At 40.4% G+C, this 22,118-nt stretch overlaps 1 protein-coding gene across 26 annotated transcripts in view; it reads left to right on the top strand.

Annotated features, from left to right (window-relative positions):
* MICAL3 (microtubule associated monooxygenase, calponin and LIM domain containing 3) overlaps positions 1-22,118 on the top strand; it is a 170,603-nt gene that overhangs the window by 53,823 nt on the left and 94,662 nt on the right. For all 26 annotated transcript variants that reach the window (XM_014259305.2, XM_088054966.1, XM_088054968.1 and 23 more), the window contains exons 2-6: positions 12,933-13,308; positions 18,935-19,142; positions 20,165-20,281; positions 20,990-21,091; positions 21,656-21,811. In XM_014259305.2, coding sequence (XP_014114780.2) covers positions 13,045-13,308; positions 18,935-19,142; positions 20,165-20,281; positions 20,990-21,091; positions 21,656-21,811 — 847 coding nt within the window. In that variant the 5' untranslated portion in view covers positions 12,933-13,044. The remainder of the gene's footprint in view (positions 1-12,932; positions 13,309-18,934; positions 19,143-20,164; positions 20,282-20,989; positions 21,092-21,655; positions 21,812-22,118) is intronic.

The raw sequence follows: 22,118 nt of genomic DNA, 5'->3' as shown, positions 1-22,118 counted from the left end.
CTCCATGAAGTACCCTGGCAGGCTGTTTTCTCCAAAACCAGCAAGTGGGATGGGTGTAGGGGCACATGGAAGCACTGGCACAGGTAGCAGTCCAAGCTCCAGAAAGGAGCACGTCTTGTGTCCAGTGAACAATGCTGTATTGTGCTTGTCAAGGACAGAGTTTCACATTTCATTACAGCTGGATACTGTAAACTTGCTGCTTTGTTCTGTTTCTCTAAGATACCACTGCATCTCAAGCTAAGGCTGCTTATAAATGTGCCAGCAACCTTGGACTGAAGTCACAGACATGTCTAAATACTGATCTTTCTGTTAAATGTGAGACCCTGCTGATCTGCTTAATGGCTGTATTACTGTCAGATCTAAGGAGTTAGCCAGGGGACTAATGAAAGTGAAGTCACTGTTCCATAGCATATGTGGAAAAGGGAAAACCAAGCTCGTTCAAGATCAGATTAGGGCAATGCTGGATCAACCACACTGTCGGAGTATTTTAGATATTTCTAAAAGCAATTCAAAGACACAAAATAATTTTTCTTCTTTTGGGATAATGGACTCCTGGGCAACATATAATATATGCTTGGAGCACTTGGAACAGTACTTATCTCTTAAATTCTCTTATGTAATTTGGTGAAGTAATTATACCCGCATAGCTTGTAGTCATCTTACATTCCTTTATTAGCTGTGGGGATACAGATGATGCATAAATTGCCTGAAGTATTTCTTTGCATAACATAGCTTTGCTTTTGAGGGAAAACAACATTCAAATTTCATTTTCCAAAGTAAACAACACACAGGAGCGTGCCAGCAGCTTTTATTTAGCTGTTCTTCCAAAAGCAGAATTTTCTTGAAATTATGTGAACAGCCTTTCCAAACAACTCTGTTACCAACACTGTTTCTGGCAGCTCTGTGCACACAGGCAAAATCATACAAGTCTCGTGCCACCTTCAGCTTTCAAGGCTGTAATTCTTTGAAACAGAGGAAGAAGCAAAATTTCATCCATCCTGTCAAGGAAACGGAGTTTCAAGTGACAGGGTCACCTCCTTCACATTTCTTCCCACCCCACACAACACTTGTGAGAGGACAGAGGGTTATAGAAATGGCTACAGTATCAGCTGCTTTCACAGGAATTCAACTTCATGCAGCTAAAGGCCTTGAACCCGATAATTTTGCACAGCCTTCAGTGAACCTTCTATAAAGGTGTTTTTTTTGCATACGTGTTTGCAGTCATGGTTAGGAGAGTGTGATTCTGACTTGGCACATCAACCGTGCACATATAGTCATGTCTGCATCTATACAGGAATATCAAAGCACTGGACTAGTTTGGAGGCAAATCGTAGCATGTAACCACGTGTTTCTTTTCAGTCTCAGAAAACTGTATTCTCTTGATAAACTGAGTAATTGCCTTGGGCTTTTCTTGTTGGAGAGTGCTCTAGAACTCCATTTCCCTGGTTTCAAATAGTGAGTTGCAGGACAAAAGCCAACACGTTTTCCTGCCATACCTGGAGGAGTTCTACCCCGTTTTTTATATTGATACAAGTAGGTTGAGAAGTAGAGGAGACTGGAAGGGCTGATCACAAGTGCTGACCACAGCCTGTGGAAATCTTCCACATGAAGCTCCAGCAGTCTCCTGGCCCATGGCATTGATATTGCATCTCTTCTGTATCCAAATACCATATTTCTTTCATAAAAAAGACCAAATTGTGTTTAGAAGGGGATGAAGCTAGTTTGGGGGGGAAGGGTTCCTGTACCTGCTCTTAAAGGATCAGGGCTGAATTTCTCTGTCTATGAGACCAACTCTAACTTTTCATTGGTATTGTGTAGAAAGAACTAGAACTTACAGGATACACATGAAATTCAATTCAATAGTGTGAGACAATCTGATGGCCTTTTGCTTGGAAGTAACCAAGAAAGGAGAAGGAGTGATTCCTGTGATCAATGAGTGCATTAAAATGTATGCTGGTTGTGGATTGTAGAGGTGGAAGAGACAAAAGCAATCCCAGAATGGGCAGGAGAGGGGGATGTACTGTACACCCTATTGTGCCATCCTCTTCTGAGAACTCATCTGGTCAAATACACTGTACAGCTATAATTCTTCTTAAGATTACACAATCTTCCCACCTTTCAAACTCCTAAACCCCATACCCAACATTATGCAGTTTTTCCCTTGGGAAACCTCAGAAAAGAAAGCCTATCTTAGCCCAGGAGAGCTTGATTTGACCTTAGCATAATGAAGGTCAAGGGGAGATATGGAATTGTCTATAAATATGTGTGGGAAGGGAGGGAAAGCTAATGCATAGGTCAGCATCATCACAAGAACAGAGAGGTATAAACTTGGCCTGGAAATTAAAAGAAAGCTATTGATCATAAAAGCAACCGGCTCAGGAAGAAATGTCTGAGTTGATAACAGGGATGAGACATAAAGCATTAATAATCTCACTGGCTACATAGTGATAAGGGTAGGAAATTGCCCATTTCTATTAGCATTAGATCCTTCTGTCTGCATTTTTCTCTTCAAATGAGCATTTCCCTGTTATTCCCTATAGTTACAGAACATAATGCAGAAATTACTGCAAAAGGTGAGTGCCCAGCCACTGGTGTCAACCAGGGAAGGGAAATGAACTTTCCTTATGGCAATGCCCTTAATAATACACTTTAACTTTTGTTCAGCCAAGCAGTTGGGCCAGATGATCACTGTAGGGCTCTTCCAAATGGAATAGTCTGTTCTATCCTAAAAAATAAACAGGAGTGTTACAGAAATGAAAGGTTAAAAGCAAATGTTGCTTATTACTTGTGGTCACTCCCAAGTATTTCAAGAACCAAATACTGAAGAGTTTTCTGGTTTGCTCCAGGAAATAAGAAATTTTTCTCTACAGTTAGCCAGATCTTTCAAGTCCATGGGAAAAACACATGATAATTTCTGGAGTGTATGTATGGGAAATGACAGGGGAGTGGAGAGTAGACATGGATTTTACTGGTAGCTCCCAGTGTAATTAGAAACAAATTTACATTTCTCAGTCCTCAAACTGGAGAAAACTTAGCTTTCTTAATTGCAGCACTTGTTTCTGTAAGCATAAACTAACAGTAAATATATAAATATTAAAGTCTTTACTGCCAGAGAGAGGGTAGTTTTCAGGTGTTGAAGACCCCAGGTTGTTCTGTCCATTTAATGCTCTCCAGGAGCACTGTATGGATTTCCAAGAAAGCATCTATTGTCATGTTATGGTGCTGCCACCACTCTTGGTCATTCCCAGTTTACAGAGAGAGCTGTGCTCTGCTATCAGTCTATTCTGGCTGACTGAACCTGAAAGCAGAAGTTGAATGAAGTTGAAGAGAATACTTTATTTCAGTATTTTTCTTTTCCAGATTCAGCAGCAGCAGCCTGTTGGTATTGTCACTGAGAAAGTCACAAGTGACATGCAGTCTCTTGTGCTCCTTCTTGCTGCATTAAAAGCATTTCACCTTCCAGCTATCTGCCTCAGACCCTCAGATATCCTTGCAGAGGAATGGCCTTTATCCAAAGGAGGATGGAATTAAAAAGACTAGACAGAACAGTCCTTGAGGATGAAAGGCAAAGAGAGATGTGTCCTTGCTACTAGGAATAAATTTTGCTGATGGCATCCTTACAGTGAGGTTGGATTTTATCTCTGACTAATTCTTACCAAGTCTTTTCATGTCCCCAGCAGTGCAGCTGTACTTGAGGAGGGTGGTAATGTCTGCCTCTGGAAGTGATGCCTGCCATCTTCCTCCAGGAGCTGCTTGCCAAAGCCTCGGGGAGAGGAGAGTAAATCTCAGAACCTCCTCCACCTCTTTCCTCTGATTTCCTAAGAGATTTTCATTTGCTCCAGGCACTGAGCTTGGCATGGTCTTTGCTGAGAGAGGCATCCTGCGGGTTGCAGGGCTGCAGGGAGAGCGCTATCTGGGCAATTGAAACTGCTCAGTATTTACTGAGAGTCAAATGTCCAGCCAAATGGGGAAGGTGCTGCCTGGTTACTATTTATAACCTGTGTAACAATATGTGCAATTGGTATTATCTGATATGCGGAGCTGAACTGAAAGTTTGATGTTGAGGGTTTTGGTTTTGCTGCCTACAGTTTGGTTTATTTTCAAGATTCTGGTATGTTTTGCAGCATGAGAAAATGCAGACTCTTTCTTCTGGCTGTTTGTGAAGATTGAGCCAAAATGTTGAACTGGTTATTTGCTTACAATCCATTCCTGTCTCCTGGTAAAAGCTTTCCTTGTATCTATGAGGAAAATGAATTATGGGGAAGCATTAGACCCAGCACTTTGTGTAACAGAGACAAACTTTCATTAAGTTGCTAGATTTCATCAGTTGTCATTTGATGGTGTCACAGTTTGTTAGTTGATAAGGGTTGGATTTTCCTCTGCTTTTTAAAATTATTTTCCTTACTGAGGATTGTGGAGCATGCCAGAGTGCCAAGGATTATCTTGAAAAGAGCAAAGATTTTTATGTGAGTAAATTTATTGAGGGTTAATACTAAACTAAGTTTAACATGCTGTCAAGAACTCCAAGCATGGTAAGAGTATTTTGAGGAAAGGATGGGATAGAGACTTTTTATCCATCTGAAAACAAAGTCATGTCTACAGGAATGCAGCCTGGGAGAGGTTATAGAGGAGGTTTGTGGGATGTGTGGAACAGACCTCAACCAAGTGATCTAATTAATGAAATAAAAGTTATAGGATTAATGGGTGGGTGTGTTTTCTTCCTGTGACATATTTGGATTTAACATTGTGTCCATTGCATGTGTTCAATATCTCTCCTTTTATCTACAAGCCCTGTGCCTTTAGAGTCTAATAAATAAGTTTTACTGTAAAAATGAGGTGTAGCTCCATAGTGAATCTGGCCAGAAAGATAAGCCATGATGGAAAGTAGTCTCCTTCTGGTTCCTTTCAAATCCTGCTTGATGCCCTGTTCAGACTCTACTCAGTCAACAGTGCTCTTGCTGAGGTGTGTAATTCTCTGCCTCTGCAAAACAAAATGAAATAGCTTAATTGTATATTATGGTCTGATCTAGTGGCTGATGTGGGAGGACAGTACATGGCTGTGAAGCCTGTTCAGAAACAGCCTGATCTAACCTAGATGGAGTTTTGTTGTCGTTGCCATTTCTGATTTTAGGTGTGCAGACAGACTGCAGAGCACATATTGTCGTGCATAACTTGGAAGGAGAAAGGAAGGCTGGTGTAGTTTGAGTTTCAGGAGCAGGGTACACCCATGAGTGGTTATAAACACACAGTAGGGTTTTCTTGGGCAGCAGGGAAGCTTGAGGGTGTCAGCCTGCCCTGGGGGAATTTAGGTCTTACTGGCCATGCATGGGCTGGGGACAGGGGCAGATTGAGTATTAAATAGCTGGGATGAAGAGTGACTAATTACCACTGACCTCATCTGCAGGTGAGTCTTTGAGATGCTGTTCCTGGTTGGACTTCTCTTAAGGGAAAGGAGGTGGCAGTTCTGGAGGTCTGGCTTCAAGGGTTGATTTTTTAGGTTTTAGTGGTTTTTTTTTTTGATTCTGCATGTATCTTTTATATTGGGGGAATTATACAGGCTAAGGTTGCACCCATGGGTTATAGCATGATCCCAACCCTCCCTGAACTTGTCCTGGAATAAAGCTTGGGATTTGTTGTTAGTTTTTTTTTTCAAGTTCAGCAGTCTTTAAATGGTGGTTTGTGGGTTGGAGAAATCTTTACAGCTTTTTATTCAAATGTCTATTTACTTAGATTTCTTGGCTGCCAAAAGATTCTTGCAAGATGTGTATAAAGAAGATTCCAAAATGTTGAACTTCCTCTGCTTTCTGTAATCAGTCTTCTTCCACAGAAAATGGTTATATATCCAGTAAATAACCTGTAATCTGTTTGAACTCTCTGTGCCGGGGATTTGTGATGCCATACCCAGCTGACTGTGTAAAAATGGTGACATTAGGAATCTTGTAATCCTGTTTTCTAACTCCCTTGTCATCCACCGCTTCCTTTCAGGAAGTGCCTGCCTCTTTTCCACACCCATTACAGCTGAGAGTTGGAAGCAGCACAAATAAAACTTGCTTTCCCATGTTCATTTTTTACTGTCTGTAACTGGAATATTTGTTTTGTGAGAGTCTGGATTTACCAAACCACGGAGGGGTGAGTCCTGGAGTTGAAAGTCTAGGCATCTATCTGCTGTGATTAAAATAAATGCTGGCACAAGTGACCAGTCTTTGAGCTTTTTTCTGAAGTGCTAAATATTTCTCTTAATGACTGATACAAATGAAGGGGGCTTTGGTAGATTCAGCCTCATTTGGATCCTGTGACTCTAGGTGATAAGTAATCTTTGACCTATATGAGGGGGAATTACAGAATTAATTGCAATCAAATTACAGAATCAAATGTAAAAAGTTGGAAAAGACCTCTTGAGATCACTAAGTCTAACCTATGACCCAACACCACCGTGTCAGACCACAGCACTCAGTGCCACCTCCAGTCTTTCCTTAAACACCTCCAGGGACGGTGACTCCACCAGCTCCCTGGGGATGCTGTTCCAGTGCCTGACCCTTTCATTGAAGAAATTTCTCCTGATGACCAGGTCTGAAGCTCTCCTGGAATTGCTTCAGACTCTCTTGTCCTGTCACTTGTTCCCTGGGAGAAGAGGCTGACCCCCACGTGGCTACACTCTCCTTTCAGGTGGTTGTAGAGAGTGATAAGGTTACTCCTGAGCTTCCTCTTCTCCACTCCGGGCTAAACAACCCCAGCTCCATCAGGTGTTCCTCACAGGCCTTGTGCTTCAGACCCTTCACCAGCTTTGTCCCCTTCCCTGGCTAATTAGGTACTGAGGGAGAACTGAAGCACATTAAGTGGAGGCAAGTGCACGTAAGAGAAAGCAAGCACGTACTACAGAGGGTGCTAGACCTTTTCATTTTCAGATCTCTGAACCATTCTACGTGCTCAATAAAGATTGGGAACTTTTATCCTCTTGTCACTTGCAGATCCTATGGTTCTATCTGTCTCTTTGTCCCTGTTGATTATCTTTTCTCCTTTGTGATCACTTCTGTGATCATTGCAGGCTGTGTTTTGGTGCTAGGTTCTGGCAGATAGAAGCTTTCACTTATATTAATTTTTGCAAATGTGTTCATGTGAGTTTCATTAGAGAATTTATTTTATGAGCTTTTTTTTTTTTTTTCCCCAGAATACAAATACAGGCTCTTTGTTTTTTCCCTGTGTCATGGAATGGTTTAGGGTGATCAGTGCACTGGCAGAATCTGGAGACCTCAGAGGACTTGGCTCAGTGGGCTGCAGAGGTTGTTAAAGTGTGTTTGTATCCTCCAGTCGTTGTTCTGCCCAGAATTTCTAATTGGGGCAGAACAGTGTTCTTGTTCTCTAATGTTCACTAAAGCTTTTCTCCAAAAAACTGGTGTTTCTTGTGGCATACACAGCACATTGGCTTGGAAAAATGAATGGCTCCATGTCCTGTATGGTGTCAAAAGCTGATATATCTTGCTGTGCTAAGGCAACCAATTTCTTTTATTCCCATTTGAAGTCATAGGAGTAAAGTTTTGTGAAAGGATCATTCTGATAATTTTAGGAGTCTTTCTTTTGCTTTTTAAATAGATATTTCCTAGGGTTATTAAATAGTGTTTGCAGGACTCTTGGGAAATCCAGCTTGTAAAACTGGGTGGGAACTAACTTTAGGATGCATTTCTATGTTGAAATGTAACATCAGGAACAGCTTCAAAGCACTTCAGATAAGGGATTTCAACTGTGTTGCTCTGTTACATCGTGGTGTGAGAATGCCACCTATCCAGGTGTCCTACTTATTATTCCTTTACCATCCTCTGAGGGGACAGCTACCTCTTCCTTGGTATAATTTCCTTTTTTTTTTTCTTCCAAGGAAAAGCATTGATCTCTTCCTTGGTTTCTTTCTTTGGTAGTGTTCATTCAGTGTAGGGAGTGCTGTGATCAAAGAGTTGTGTATGACAGCAGCAGCAAAGTATATTTTTTGAATTCTCATAGATAAAAGGTTGTATTTTGTAGGTCAAATGCTTTCAGTAGTTGTGTTGTGGTATTGAAGAAATGGTTAGTAATAAGCAGCATACACATTTTTCCTTCTGTACGTTGATGTGAATTTGGGAACCAAAATATTTTCTGTAACTGCTTCTGTATTTGTACGTTTCCATGCTCTTGTGTATAATCAGCATTGCTTCTCAAGTCAGTACTGGGTTGAATTTTTCTTGACATGAGAATTCTACGAATCGTTTGTGTAAGTGCTAAGAACATGTTCTTGTATTTGCAGTCAAGTTTGTATTTGGTTTCTCTTTCTCCCACTTTTGGCCTAGCTTGAGAGGGAGGGTAGACAGGAAAGAGGTGGAGACCCAAAAGTCCCATGTGGTGGGCAGAAGTGACCAGACCAAGTTTAACAGGTGTATTAAAACACAGTTTTGTGACAGCTTAGTTGCTTGAGTCTCGAATATTATGAACGGGAACAGATCTAAATCCCATCTCAAAACACGCTGTGGACAGTGCTGACGTGCCCCTTTTCCATCTGGTGTAAAAGGGAAGCTGCAAACAATGGCAGCCACGCCTTTGTCCTCCTGCTTTCCCCTTCTTGCTCTGCATAATATGGAGCTAAAATAGTTGCCAGTTTTGGCTTTAGCTTTTCTTGTCAAAATTGTCCTCTTTTTGCCATCTGTTCCCTACTCTTACCACTGCCCTAAAGCTGTACTTTTTGGTACCTGTGATCACTTAGAAAGTCATGAACATATTGTAGAAAATCCATTTTTTTCAGTTTTAGCTCAAAGTAAAAGAAATTAAATCTTGGAAATTAAAACAGAGCTTTTTCATTTGTTGGAATAAAGATTTTTTTTGTGTGTGTGTGACTTCCTAAAGAAAGGAGGCTTATGGGATTGAGCCATTTGTTCATCTGCTTTTCAGTTCATCCTTAGTAACTTTTGAACAATTTCATCCAGATTCAACAAGGAATAAGAGCCTCAAAGGTAATTGGTTTCCTACAAGAAAACTGGAGGCTGGGTGGAGGAGAGAGACAAAAATAGGTGTCCCCACTGTCTGTAGCATAAGCTTAACTATAATCTGTGCTTAGGCTTTTGCTAGCCAAGTTCCAAGTGTGTCCTGGCTGCCTGGGTACCGCAGTAATTTCAGTTTCCAGAGCATTTTACTGAGTCTTGCCTAGGAACAAGCTACAGAAGGGGCCGTGGAAGGAAGGCAAGGGCATAGAGAATGTTGCTGGAGAGTGGTTTTATGATCATGGACCAGTTTGTTTTCAAATTCCATGTGGTATTACCTCTTCTTCTCGATGCCTGTCTTCTCAGAGGCTCGTCTGTCAAGGGTGCATCTGTCAAGGGTGTTTGCCTGGCTGTGAAATAAATGTAAGAAAGCATTTACATTGTGCTCAGAGAAACTCAGCATTCTGAAGTGCAGCTGGGCAGTTACTTTGGCAAATCTTTTATTCACTCCTGATTTAGGCTAGAGAGAACAAGTTGTGAATGTGGGTGGAATTAACTCAATAATTTCTGATGGCAAAAAAGAGATGGCCGAAAAATATATTCGTGTAGAATTTTTTTTCCCCTCAGGCTCAAGTTATTGCTTGAATGAACACTTTGAACAAAATGAGAATGGAAATGTAGAGGGGGCAGTAACTCCTATAATGGGAGTTGATTTGCCTGGAATATATAAGCCCTGCGTTTGCAACACTTGCTGCAGAGCTTCAATTTGTACAACCAAATTCATTATTTGTAGAATTTGCAAAATCTCCTCTTATCTCTTGGCTTTGGCAGAAGTAGGGCACTGGGCTTTCTTTCTCGTGTGTGCATTTGATAAAATATTCATATTCCTGCGTCTCTGGTGACTGTGGGAAGGAACCACCACCTGGAATTATTCACTGCCTGCATCTCTGTGTTTTCCATTGGTTTCTTTTGTCCTGGGTGAGTACTGGAGGTCCTGAGGGTACTTGGAGCCATGAGTCAGTGACAACCTCCTGCTATTATTGTAAATAGCAACGTGAACACTGTTCTTGCATGAGTTTTTCCACGGGCTTTGTCTTTCTCGCCCAACGCGGGAGCCAAGGAATTCACAGAGCATCTGAGTCAGCAATCAGCTGCCTCGAGACAAAACATGCAGGATACTGCAGCCCTGCAGAACAGCCAGCAAGGCACACAAATACCCTGGAAACCTGGCAAATAATTCTTGCCTGCCCTTGCTTTCCTCCTGTAATTTCCATGTTCTCTGACGTGTTGCTCGTGGATTCCAAGGGGTGTTTACATCAGGAATGCAGAGTTCTAGGGAGTGACCTAACGTGGTGACTTAAGCCTCGGTGTTTCACCTGTGGGCATAACTGATTTCCCAGCGTGTGTGAAATGGGATTTGGGCACAGCTGCCATGCTAAGGTACCCCTTGGAATGTGCTGGCTCAAATGACCTGCTTTCTGCAGCTTTGGCTGCTGGCTTGGCAAACCTCAGACACACAGCAGTAAGTTCCTAGAGTGAAAGGAGGTTGGGTTTTAACTTTGGGGTTTGAGCAGTGCTAAACCAATGCTGCTTCACTTCCTTGGTGAAAAGCTATGGGAGAAGCAAGAGTAAGAAATGTTCCCTATGCTGTCTTTACATCTGGCTGTATCAGTAGTGGAATGTGGACTAACAGACCAAAATTTAGGTCTTAATTTAGGTCATGTAACTCGTGTTGCTATTTCTGCAGAAGTCTCAGTCATCAGCACTGGTGTAAAGTGAGTGTTTGGGTGGTAGAGTGGGGGTGCAAGAAGTGGGGGGAACATAATTCAGCTTGGAATGTTGTGCTGATTAATGAGGCATATGACTTTAGACTGTAGGTATTTTATTGTGTTTGTATGACACAGAGACACTGAAATGACTCCTTCAGCGTTAGAGGTGTTTTGTGGGAGCGCCTTATAACATTCTGAGGAGAGACAGGCCTTCAGTACCTGGTGGGGCCAGAAGAGAGGTGGAGAGGGACTTTTTACAAGGACATGAATGATAGGACAAGGGGGAATGGCTTCAAGCTGGTATAGGGCAGGTTTATGTTGGATAGTGGGAAGAATCTCTTCACTAAGAGGGTGCTGAGACACTGGTACAGGTTGCTCAGAGAAGCTGAGAAGAGAAGCCCCATCCCTGGAAGTGCTCAAGACCAGATTAGATGGGGCTTTGAGCAACCTGATCTAGTGGGAAGTGTCCCTGCCCATGGCAGGGGTGTTGGAACTATGTGACTTTACAGGTTCCTTCCAAACCAAACCATTTTAGGGTTCTGTGGCTTAGGCCTCTAGTGCAGTGGTTTCCCTGAAGTACAAGCCCTGGAGCATGTTTCCAGCTTCACAACAGTGCAGTTAAGATGGAAAATAAGGAAAACACTTCAAATTTGCTTAGTGAGCAGTACTGCTATGGACATGGGCATCACTATCAGCCAGTTAGAAAAACTGCTTCATGGGTACTGAATCCTCTAAGGCAGTTGTCCTAATAAAGTTAGAATTGCATTCTGCACTATAACCCATTGTTATACTTTGACTTCTGTAGGAACTTTTATTTTTAGAGACTACCAATTTGTGGCTTATGTAAAAGTTTCCAGGTCTCCTTTGCCATTTCTAAACATAAACAATAAATACCATGTTTGGCTGAAAAGCAGGAGTGCCGAAATAAACTACTGGAGAGCTGTCATAGGGGAGGGGAAGAGACATGAGCTGTAATGTTTGACTTGGCTTCCTGTCTGCTGGAAGCAGGAAAAGAGCTGGTGAGAATCTAAAAAGTTTTATCCAAGTGCACATATTTCCCTTTTTACTTTAATACCCTTTGCACAAAAAACAAAGGGCAAAAAGCACCACAGAAGCGCTTTCACTTCCCCAGTTGGTGCATGTGTTCTTTCTCAGCAAGCAGGGTAAGCTAGTGTATGTACTCTAGTACTATGTATAAAAGAAGGAAAAAGGTTTATTATATATAAAAGAGAGAGAGAGGAAGAGAAGATATCTATTCTTCAAACAAAATCTCTAATTGTGATCCAAAGAATTGATTCTGTAGGTCTCCAGCCTGCTTCTGAGGGATCCCAGAAAGGAGCAGCACAGCTCATGACAGCAGATCTGACCCAACAGATTAAAGTAGACCCCAGCTACCACCTAAAATTTTGTATGGACCTGCATATCAAAAGCAGTTGAAAACCACAGAATAGATGAATTAGTATGGGAATCTTAGAAAGCTCATGGAGCAGCCACATTTAACTCTTATGCTGCTCATTTACTGACAGAAATACGTGTACAGGCTTTAGGTAAGGGATATATCTATACTGCTTGATGCAACACAGACAGGCTTCCTTTTTTTCAGTTGACATATTTTCCTAAGAAATGGATTGCTATTAGCAGGTTTAACTTATTTTTAAGATCACAGTAACCATCACTGTGCAAAAGCCAGTCTTGGCAAGGACTCCAAGGACTCTGTATCAGCTTGTGCTATGCCATCCTCTCTCATCTCTATTTATCATGACCAAAGACACATGTCTTTTTAGAATGAAGGCACCAAAGCTTATTCTACTGATGGAGAGCCAACTCTTGAAGTGCTCTGTGGCAGTAGTATTTTTAAGAGCAGCCCACAACCATTGCTGTGCTGTTACACAGTAACTGGGACATAGTAGGTCTGCCTGTTCTGTTTTTACAACCTCTTGCCCTCTTCCAGACATCATGTAACATCTGCCTGTTTACTTGTAACTTCTCTGCTCTTCATGCAGAATGAGTTTTGATAAAACTTTTGAGGCACTGGCTCAGGTTAAAGTATTTTGTGATTCTGCAGAGATGTGCTGTTGTCTGCAGTGAGGCTCAGTGTAGAAATCCATGGGATAACAATCAGCTGGGGACTGATTTGGAATCTGGGCTCAATTCAGCAGGCTTAGACAAAATGTTGAAAAAGAAAGAGCAAGTTTAGTGACACTTTCTTCTTTTTATTTTATAGGTTAATAATGCTTGTGAGCCAGAGGTGAAAGTGGCTCAGCAGAACAACATCAGGAAATCTGGCAGACTGGAAGAGTACAGCTGCCCCCCTGGGCAGCTGCCACGTGTGAAGCATGGAGGAAAGTAAAAATGACAAGGTGAACCAGGCTCATGTTCTCTTCGACAGATTTGTCCAGGCTTCCACCTGCAAGGGGACTCTCAAGGCTTTCCAGGAGCTCTGTGACTACCTAGAACTAAAGCCCAAGGACTATCGTTCCTTCTATCACAAACTCAAGTCCAAGCTCAATTACTGGAAAGCCAAAGCCTTGTGGGCCAAATTGGATAAAAGAGGCAGCCACAAGGACTACAAGAAGGGGAAAGCATGCGCCAACACGAAGGTAAGAAGTTCAGTCCCCATGGTCCAGGCTGCTATTACCCAATCCCTCTGGGATACCCAGTAAAAAGGGATGGATGTAGAAAGATATTGCCTGGTGTCACTGTAAGCCCAGGGAAGTTTCAGGAATGTTCTGACAATTTTAACCTTTGATCAGCAATGAGAAATTCCTTTTGTCACCACCAGGTGTGACTGCCCACCTGAATGTTTGTATTTTATTCAGGAGAAGCAGCCAGCATGTTCTTACATTGTTTTTGTGGCATTGGTCCTATAGATAGATGGCTTGGAAAATTTTAATTGGTAAACCTTTAATCTTGGTTAACTTCTTTTTTGCATTTTGACAGTAACAGGAATGTGTGCTGTTGGAGTCTAGGATACAAAATATGCATGTTTGGAAATATCCAGTTTTAATTTGAAAATTCTCATGACTCTCTCAAGAAAACCAATTTGGCAAAGCAGACTTTTTCCTATTATTTAGAAAGTGATCATTTCTATTCCAGGTTCAAAGAAAAAAAATATACTGTGGAAACTCATACCAATTCTTTCTAAAAGGTTGGTATGTGTGGTATTTACTGCAGGAATTCCTGCTTTTACACACACACACACACAGAGCATTTTACCTTTTTTTTTAACCTGAATTATTGTGAGCTGGCATTTATGTGCTGTACCCCTTGGACAGTACAGTTTGAAAGCAGTTCTTTATATCATTTACTGAAATGTGAATAGAATTAAGTTGGTTTTGTAAATAACCAAGCACTCTTATTTTTTAAAAAAGGTAAATAGTGCAGAATGGGATAAAATTAGAACAGGTTTCTATCCTCCTTCATTGAGGACAATAGGTGCTGCTCTTTCTCTTGAATAGTCACCTTTTGAGAGAAGGAAATACTTTAATTGGAAGAATCAATGGGTAATTCCTCAGTATAGAATTGAGGCAGAAATATATTTTGTTCAGAGAATGTCATTTCAGATCTGTAACCTTAGATTTTCCCCCAACTGGTTATTAGAAGGCTATGCTAATTTCTTAATTGTTTATCTTGTTTCACTTTCCAGTGCCTATTTTCATATGGATGAAGGCATTTATAATGAATTACTACTTACTCTTGGTAAACTCTGAAAATCAAACAATTGGCCATTGTTGGTAGTCACAGTGGGCAGTAGCTTCAGCACCCCAAGAATCCAACCACTGTTAAAAATTTACATTTTTCAGGCAACATAAGAAAGGAAGGATCTACCTGAAGATAATGTAGTGGGTTTTGTGTATGCTTAGGAACAGGCCTTCCAAGCTCTATGAGCATCATGGAGAAAAATTCTAAATTTTCTGCAAAATTGATTGCTCTGTGCATTCATTAGATTCAGGAATTGTTCTTACTTTGAATGAAACATAATGGCTTGACCTGAATGAGGGTGTTTAAGTCTTTGAAATGAAGATAAGTGGTTTATGTTTTTATGACAAAGAGATGGAGGGAGCAAGATGTAGTGGTTTTTAACTTATTTGAATAATAGACAATAAGAGTGATTTTTGCATCTAGGCTCTGACTGTATTTGTTAACACTGTGGAAAAAGTTGGTTCAATAATAGAGATGAAACATTAAAGAAGGGATTTAATGGGCAGATAAGTGGATAGTGCTTGATTGGGAGAGCATACAAAAAACCAGATGTGAGTGGAGAGTGACATCCAGCTATGAAAGGCATCCAGAAAATCAAGTGTGACATTTATCTCAAAGGGAGGTGGTGAGCTGAGTTCAGAAGGACATTAGAGCTCCCTTTGGTTGTATTGGGCTTGAATTAACAACTAGGCAGCCACAAGGAAATGTCAGAAAGGTAGAGATTTTTATCTTGGCCAAAAAGTAGCCAGGTGTTGAGTTGGACAAGTTTTGTGAATTGACAGCTCTGCCAAAGCTGATTTGAAGCAGTGTCTCTGAATGAGGTGATGCAAAGACAGTTTATTGAGGAAGATCACACATGAGATCATGGGTGAAGCCTCCAGGAAGTTGGCAGTGAGAGGAATGAGACCCAGAGGAGTACTGAAGCTCAGAAGTCATCAGAAAAGGGTGTGCTTTGTAGCCAAGTGTCTTTAAAACCTCTCTTCAAGCACAGTTATAAAGTGAATAAAAGAGTAAAGCATCCTGGGAGTGATGTTTGACTGAAGAGGTTGCTAGGGATTTTGTATCATCTAAAAGCTTAACCTATTTCATGCACCAAAGCCAGGTTAAAGAGAGTGAGAATGGAATTGGAGAACTGGGATCAAGAGAGTGATTGTAGAAGTAGCATGTGGTGGTGAGATAAGCAGAGAGACTCATGAGGTTGTGTGGGACTGTCCCTCATTGAATGATGAGGAAATGATTGATGATGAGATGGAATTGAATGGTGAGAGAAACCTCAGAACTTGCTGGTGTTGGTGTGAAGGACCACAGTGGTGGGAGTGAGCAATGACTGCAGTGGACATATTTTTTAAACTGAATTTCACTATGTATTCCACATATCTTTTCATCTATGTTTTTATTAATTTCTTGTTTCCTATCCAAATAGTATCTGCCATTAAATGTTTAAATGCAGTTCCTAAGAGATAATCCTAACTGTTCAAAGCAGAGGCCTTTTGAGAACTGAGTCGTGTCTGATTTTTCCTAACTCACTTAGCTTTATATTCCTAATGTTTAATGTAATTTGCAAACTGCTTATTAAAAGGTACAGAAATTTAAGTGGGCATGTGGAGATGATAGAAGTTAAAATAAAGATTAGGGTTTTATCCATGTCAGAACAGAAGTCAGTCATTTCATTAGGAAGCCTGGCTTCTGTACACTTGAACATAAACCAGTTCTGAAGTTTTCATACTTCGTAGGATAGCTCTTAATTGCCCATTTAAAAATTGTTCAAGGATGAGGTGCTGTGCCTGGAGTTGGGCAGTTTGTGCACATGGCCAGCATCCAGGCTAACCAGAATTCAGATAAACAGAGTTCACAAAAGTGTCTTGGACTCGATGGGTTGTTCAAATGTAAATAGTTACAAATGGTGCTCTCTCTTCATTGGTTATACAGAGAATACAGCATTTCAGTTTGCATTTGATGTTCCATTACCATGGCGTTGTTACTGGAAACTTAATTTAATCTGTCTGAAAGATCTTGAGCAAGAAGTGTTTTTGAGGGGTGAGACAGCTTCAGTGCAGGGAGTTGCAGCAATTGCTTGGAGTCACTGAAGGGAAAGGGAACAAGGAATAACAGTAGCTGCCTTTATTTGGCTCTACTTGGCATGTCACGGGGTCACTGCTGACTGAGAGTATCAGAAGGTGGGTTTTTATGGGATATCTGAAACTGGAAAAGAATATTTTCTATTTTTAATTGCGCTTAGAATTGATGTTTTATAACAACATAATTTAATGGTTTTTCTGATGGTATTAAAAAAAGGCAGCTTTGACCATAAATTACATACCAGAGTATTTTATATCCAGCACATCTAGAATCTTAAACATAACCTAAATGCTTTTAACCACATCCCTACGAGGGAGGAAGGATATAGAGAGAGAGAAAAAACCTTTTAAGTTCCTGTGACAAAATTGCAGGCAACTAGTTTATAATTTCATGAAACCTGAGTTTGAATAGTCTGATTTTAGTACAATTCCTTGGCTGTTGTGTACTCCATCATAAATATTTTATATGTGGAAATTTGTCAAAGTATGAAGGTCACCCAATTCAGTGTGCTCTTGTTTCTTATTGAAATCCAGGCTCTTTGAAGATTGCAGTTGTCAGCCAAGCAAAATTCTTACCTGGATAAGTATGTTATGCTGAGCTAATTTTCTGAAAAGTTTAAAAAAAGAAAGGCAAGGTGGTGTTTGGGAGTTACACTTACCTACAAAGAAGGCAATATTAAATTGGTATGATATAGTAGATCCTAATACTGTATCCTAATAAGGATATAGTATATATAATAAAATATATTATTATACTATAAATATTATAAATAATTACAATATTATAGATGATAATATATATGATAATGTTATTATAAATTATTATTATAAAATAATAATCCTAACTATGATTCATTATATCAGATTACAAAATGGACACCTGTTCAATATACAGTTTTATTTAGGTATTTATTAGCTCAGAGGTTGGGTGTGCCTTCTGTCCCAGATGCTTTCAGGTTCCTGAAGCCACTAAAAAAGCAGTGGTGTTATTATTCCCTTCCCTGTTGTCTAGACTTTGATCTCTGCCCTCAGATTTGTGTCATTTCTTATCTCATTCAGTAGTCTTACGTGGAATTTGCATGTCAATAGCTGTGTCATCGCTGCTGTAACTTGTACTGGTTTTCCATCGTTCAGGCTTTACATTTGCAGCTCCGTGGTGCTTGCAGAGTTTATGCCCCAGAATAAGTGGTGAGAATGTGGCAGCATTCTAAAATTGTCCAATGGGGATGACCACTGAACATGAAGTTTTGCTTTTTGGGATTGGTTGTCTATCACAACACTGGCTGATAGTTAAATTTTGACATATTTAAGAATTTCTCAAAGAGGTTTTCTTGTGCAGCCATAAGGATCTGGGAAAGAATCAAGGGCAGCAGCAGCCACCTCTGTAACAAGGTCTTTATTCCCTGTCTCTGGTTTACTCAGTAGAAATCAAAGTACAGTAATGATATGACAAAATGGACTGTGTACTGTGTTTATGTGACTGCACATACCAACACTTTCTCTGTGGACCTCAGTTTCTGTGGTTAAGAAGTGGCTCTTAACTATCTTGGCTTTTTAATCTAAAAGTATTTTGCTGCATCATTCTGTTCTCAGAAGGTACTTCACCACTAGACACGCACATATTTTACATTCTCAAGTTGTTTATTAGCATCTGATGGTGTTTGTGACTAGAGTGGAAAAAAGATAAGAGAAGGTGAAAGGCCTTCCCTACGACAAAGGTTGAGTTGGAGAAAAGATTTCTCTGGTCACACAAAGTTCATCTTTACGTGATGTTTACTTCCCCAAAGCCTCCTTTGCTGCAGTAGTAGAAGCACCAAAGCACCAACAAAGGCATAAATTAGAGTGCTCTGACTTGGCTACTCTGTTATTCTGTTATTCTAAATGATGGTGTTTATAAAAACATGAGTGTCTTATGTTTATCTGCTGTAGCTGTCGCAATGCTACTGAAGATATTCTTAAGAAAGGCCAGCTCAGGGTTTGGGAGATGAGATGAAAGCTCATCATTGGTTTTATTTTTGTTTTTTGGGGGTTGTTTTGTTTTTTGTTTGTTTTTTTGTTGTTTGTTTATTTGTTTAATAAAAAAAAAATGGAATGTGGGAGAGAGAAGCCTTCAGAAATTTTGCTGTTCTCCAGGTAGTTACATAGCTTAGAAAGTATGACTTGGCAGCTCTTCTTAGAGCAATGGCTGCAAGCACACAGTTTTGCTTGCCTGCTTCCTGAGTCTTTTCACTTCTCTGCAATATACTTCATTTTCAGGCTGTGGTTATTGCTTTAACCATATGAATGGCAGAACTGGGCAGGTAGAAATAGAAAGACTGATCTGAAATTTCAGCTTATGTTTCAGACAAAGAATACATTTAAGAGCCGTGGGATGCTCGAAAGCTGCTGCAGAAATATCCATTTCCTCCTAGGACTGTCCAGTTACTCTGTGCTGGTTGTTTTTCAGTGTCTGATAATTGGGGCTGGACCCTGTGGCCTTCGTACAGCCATCGACCTGTCGTTCCTGGGAGCCAAGGTGGTGGTGATAGAGAAGAGGGATGCCTTCTCCCGCAATAACGTGCTGCATTTGTGGCCCTTCACCATCCACGACCTGAGGGGCCTCGGCGCCAAAAAGTTCTACGGCAAATTCTGTGCAGGATCCATAGACCACATCAGTAAGTACAGCCAGGGCTGGACACAGCAGCACTGCTTCTTCCTGGGGGGAACGAGGGGAAGGGTGTGGGGTAATGAAAATTCAGCCTGCACCAGACCCTGCTCTCGAGTTATAATGGTACAGCTTTGCATCATGCATTCTGGGCTAGTCATGAGATTAAAACATGCAGTGTTTATCTGTCATCTCTTAGACATTCCTTAGGCACAGCTTCTTCCTACACTGAAAAATACACTTAAAGCTCAAAGTTTTTTTCTTTTTCTTTTCTTTTCTTCCTATTTTTTGCTGATACATTCCTGCAGCTGCCACATTATTCTGTTTCTCTTGAGCAACTTGTAAAGAAAAATTAGTGCATGCTTTTGAACATTCTTGTGAATTTCAGTCTGGAGAAAGGAGGAACAGTTTTGGCTTTGTTAATTTTTAGAAGAGAGATGAAGATATGTTTTGATTAAATAGATGGTTATGTGTTAAAATTGAGAAATAATCTTGATGATTTTTAAGTTCTGTTAAATCAGTCTTCTTTGAAAGCTGAATGCTTTGGTGGAGCAGGAATTATTTTTCTTTTCTTTTTTTGTCCCCAAAATTGACTGTACATGGCACAGACAGGTGTTGCCCACCAGTCTGTATCTTGTCTTTTTTTTTTTTTTTTATTTGGCAACAAATGGTAAAGCTGGAATATCTTCATAACTTCACTCTTGCAGATTGCTTTTTCCTTCTAATTTCTTTTCATTTTTATTCTTCCATCTTTTTATGCATTTTGTCTTTTTTTTGTGTATCAGCCCAGCTAAAATACAGTGTTTAAGTGAAGGATTTTTTTCATTGCAGTATCTGAAATATGGCAGTAAGGTATTTTCCTTCAAATTAATTGAATTTTGCACATTAATTTTCATTCCCATTGCCAAAGTTACCTGAAAAAGAAGAAAGTAGCAGCTGGCCTTTAAGTCAGGGTATCAGTAATGTCCACATGGGCACTTGTGCTCTTCTCTTTTTCTTCTATTTCTTTATCATCTGCCTTTTTTTTTGCAGGTATCCGTCAGCTCCAGCTCATCCTTTTGAAGGTTGCCTTGATCTTGGGAATAGAGATCCATGTCAATGTGGAATTTCGGGGGCTCGTTTACCCTCCTGAGGACCAGGAGAATGAAAGCAAGTAGCACTGAAATGGGCAGTAGAGAAGGGGGAAGTTGTGGTTGGATACACAGGCTCCTAAACCTTAACTCTGCTTATGACATTAAGTCCTTTCCTTGTGCTTCATTAATAAGAATAGTTATTAATCCATTTTTGCTTGGATTTTTAGTAGGATTTGTTTTTCTAGTGACAAATCCAAATTAGTTGAAATTTTTTTGAGTTTGTATGAAGCAAAGTCACCAGAAGGACTACACAGAAATAGACCAAGACATGGCAAATTGTAATTGCTTCTAAAATACTTAAGCCTATTACACAACATTCTGATAACATTTTGAAACAACTCCTTTCTTTGCATTCACTGAGGATATTCATATTGGTGAATGATCCTTGTTATGCTTTTAGTATCACTGAAACCTGTTCTCTGATCACCACAGGAGATGCAGCTTACTTATTTTTTTGCCTTTTATTAATTCTATAGATAGTAGAGAAGTTTGTAGTTGCTCCTAAAGGGATTAGAGGAATTTTAGCAGAGCTGTGTCTCCCTCTGATATTGACATGGAATTGCTGCACAGTTCAGGAATAGCCCTGTCATCAGTGCAGCTGTCCTGCAGGGTTTCTTGGCTGATCATGTGTTGAAGGATTTATTGATAGTAAGAACTGCTTTTATCTATTTTTTTCTATGATTATTGCCATTTATAATGTCATTAACTTGGAGTTTATCTACAGGAATAGGTTGGCGTGCATTGGTCCACCCCAAAACCCATCCAGTGTCTGAGTATGAGTTTGAAGTAATCATTGGAGGGGATGGCAGGAGAAACACCTTAGAAGGTAATGGAGTGTCCATAATTCACCTCCAAACAGAGATTTATTCTTAAATTTGTTAGAATAAAAGTGGCTTTTAATAGGCCAATCTGCATCTGAAAAAACCACTTGGCAAGTGATAGGGAGATTAAAAGTCCATGTAAAAATCCATTTGTAGCAAAGACGTGGGTGGTCTTTGTTTTCTTCCTCTAAACCAACAAAGACATGAGGGGTTTTGATCTGGATAGTTTTTCCTACATTTTTTCTTTAGTTGAGTAGTGTTGTCACTCCTACCTTTGGGTGTAGGATCTGAGGTGTTGAATGTTGTTCTGTGTAGCAGAGAAACCCATGTTAATATTTTTTTAATGGAAATTGCAGCTTTGGAAAGAGAGATGAGAGAGGGGGTGGTGAGGAGCTTTTTCCCTAAACAACACTTATTTTCTGATGAAGCAATTGTTCTTTCCTCTCTGGAGGAGTTTGTAACTTATCAATTCCCTTCTCCCTCTTTGTGAGTGCACTTGTCTGTGGCATACTGAGCCTTCTCTGAAGGTGTGTCTGGTTTTCAGCCTTGCAACTTTATCCTTCCTGTAGGGTTTCGCCGGAAAGAATTCCGCGGTAAACTTGCAATTGCTATCACAGCAAACTTCATCAATCGCAACACCACAGCTGAAGCCAAAGTAGAAGAGATCAGCGGTGTGGCCTTCATCTTCAACCAGAAGTTCTTCCAGGATCTCCGAGACGCCACAGGTTTGCTGGCTCTTGATGAATTTCCAGTGAAAACTATTTGTATTTATTGTTACAGCTTTGCAGCTCAGATTTGTGTGTTTAATCGAGAAGCAAGCATCTCGTGCAAGGCAGTCAGTCATTGCTGTCTCTGGCTTCCCTATTTTTGCAGCTGCTCTGCTGTACAAAGCAGATGTGTGTCATTTTGGTTCAGTAGGTGAGAACTTAGGGTTTTCAGGAAATCAGAGCTCTAAATGGGAAGAGGTCATGAATCCAGAGTTCTCTTTGCGCTCCACATCTGAATTGTAAACCTTAGAGTGATGATAAATGG

The sequence above is a fragment of the Pseudopodoces humilis genome, chromosome 5 (assembly GCF_049639895.1).
Source record: "Pseudopodoces humilis isolate 2021_Gansu_Grassland_sample_001 chromosome 5, ASM4963989v1, whole genome shotgun sequence".
Lineage (NCBI taxonomy): Eukaryota > Metazoa > Chordata > Aves > Passeriformes > Paridae > Pseudopodoces > Pseudopodoces humilis.
The sequence above is the reverse complement of the archived record's forward strand: the minus strand, read 5'-3'. Positions and strand labels throughout refer to the sequence as shown.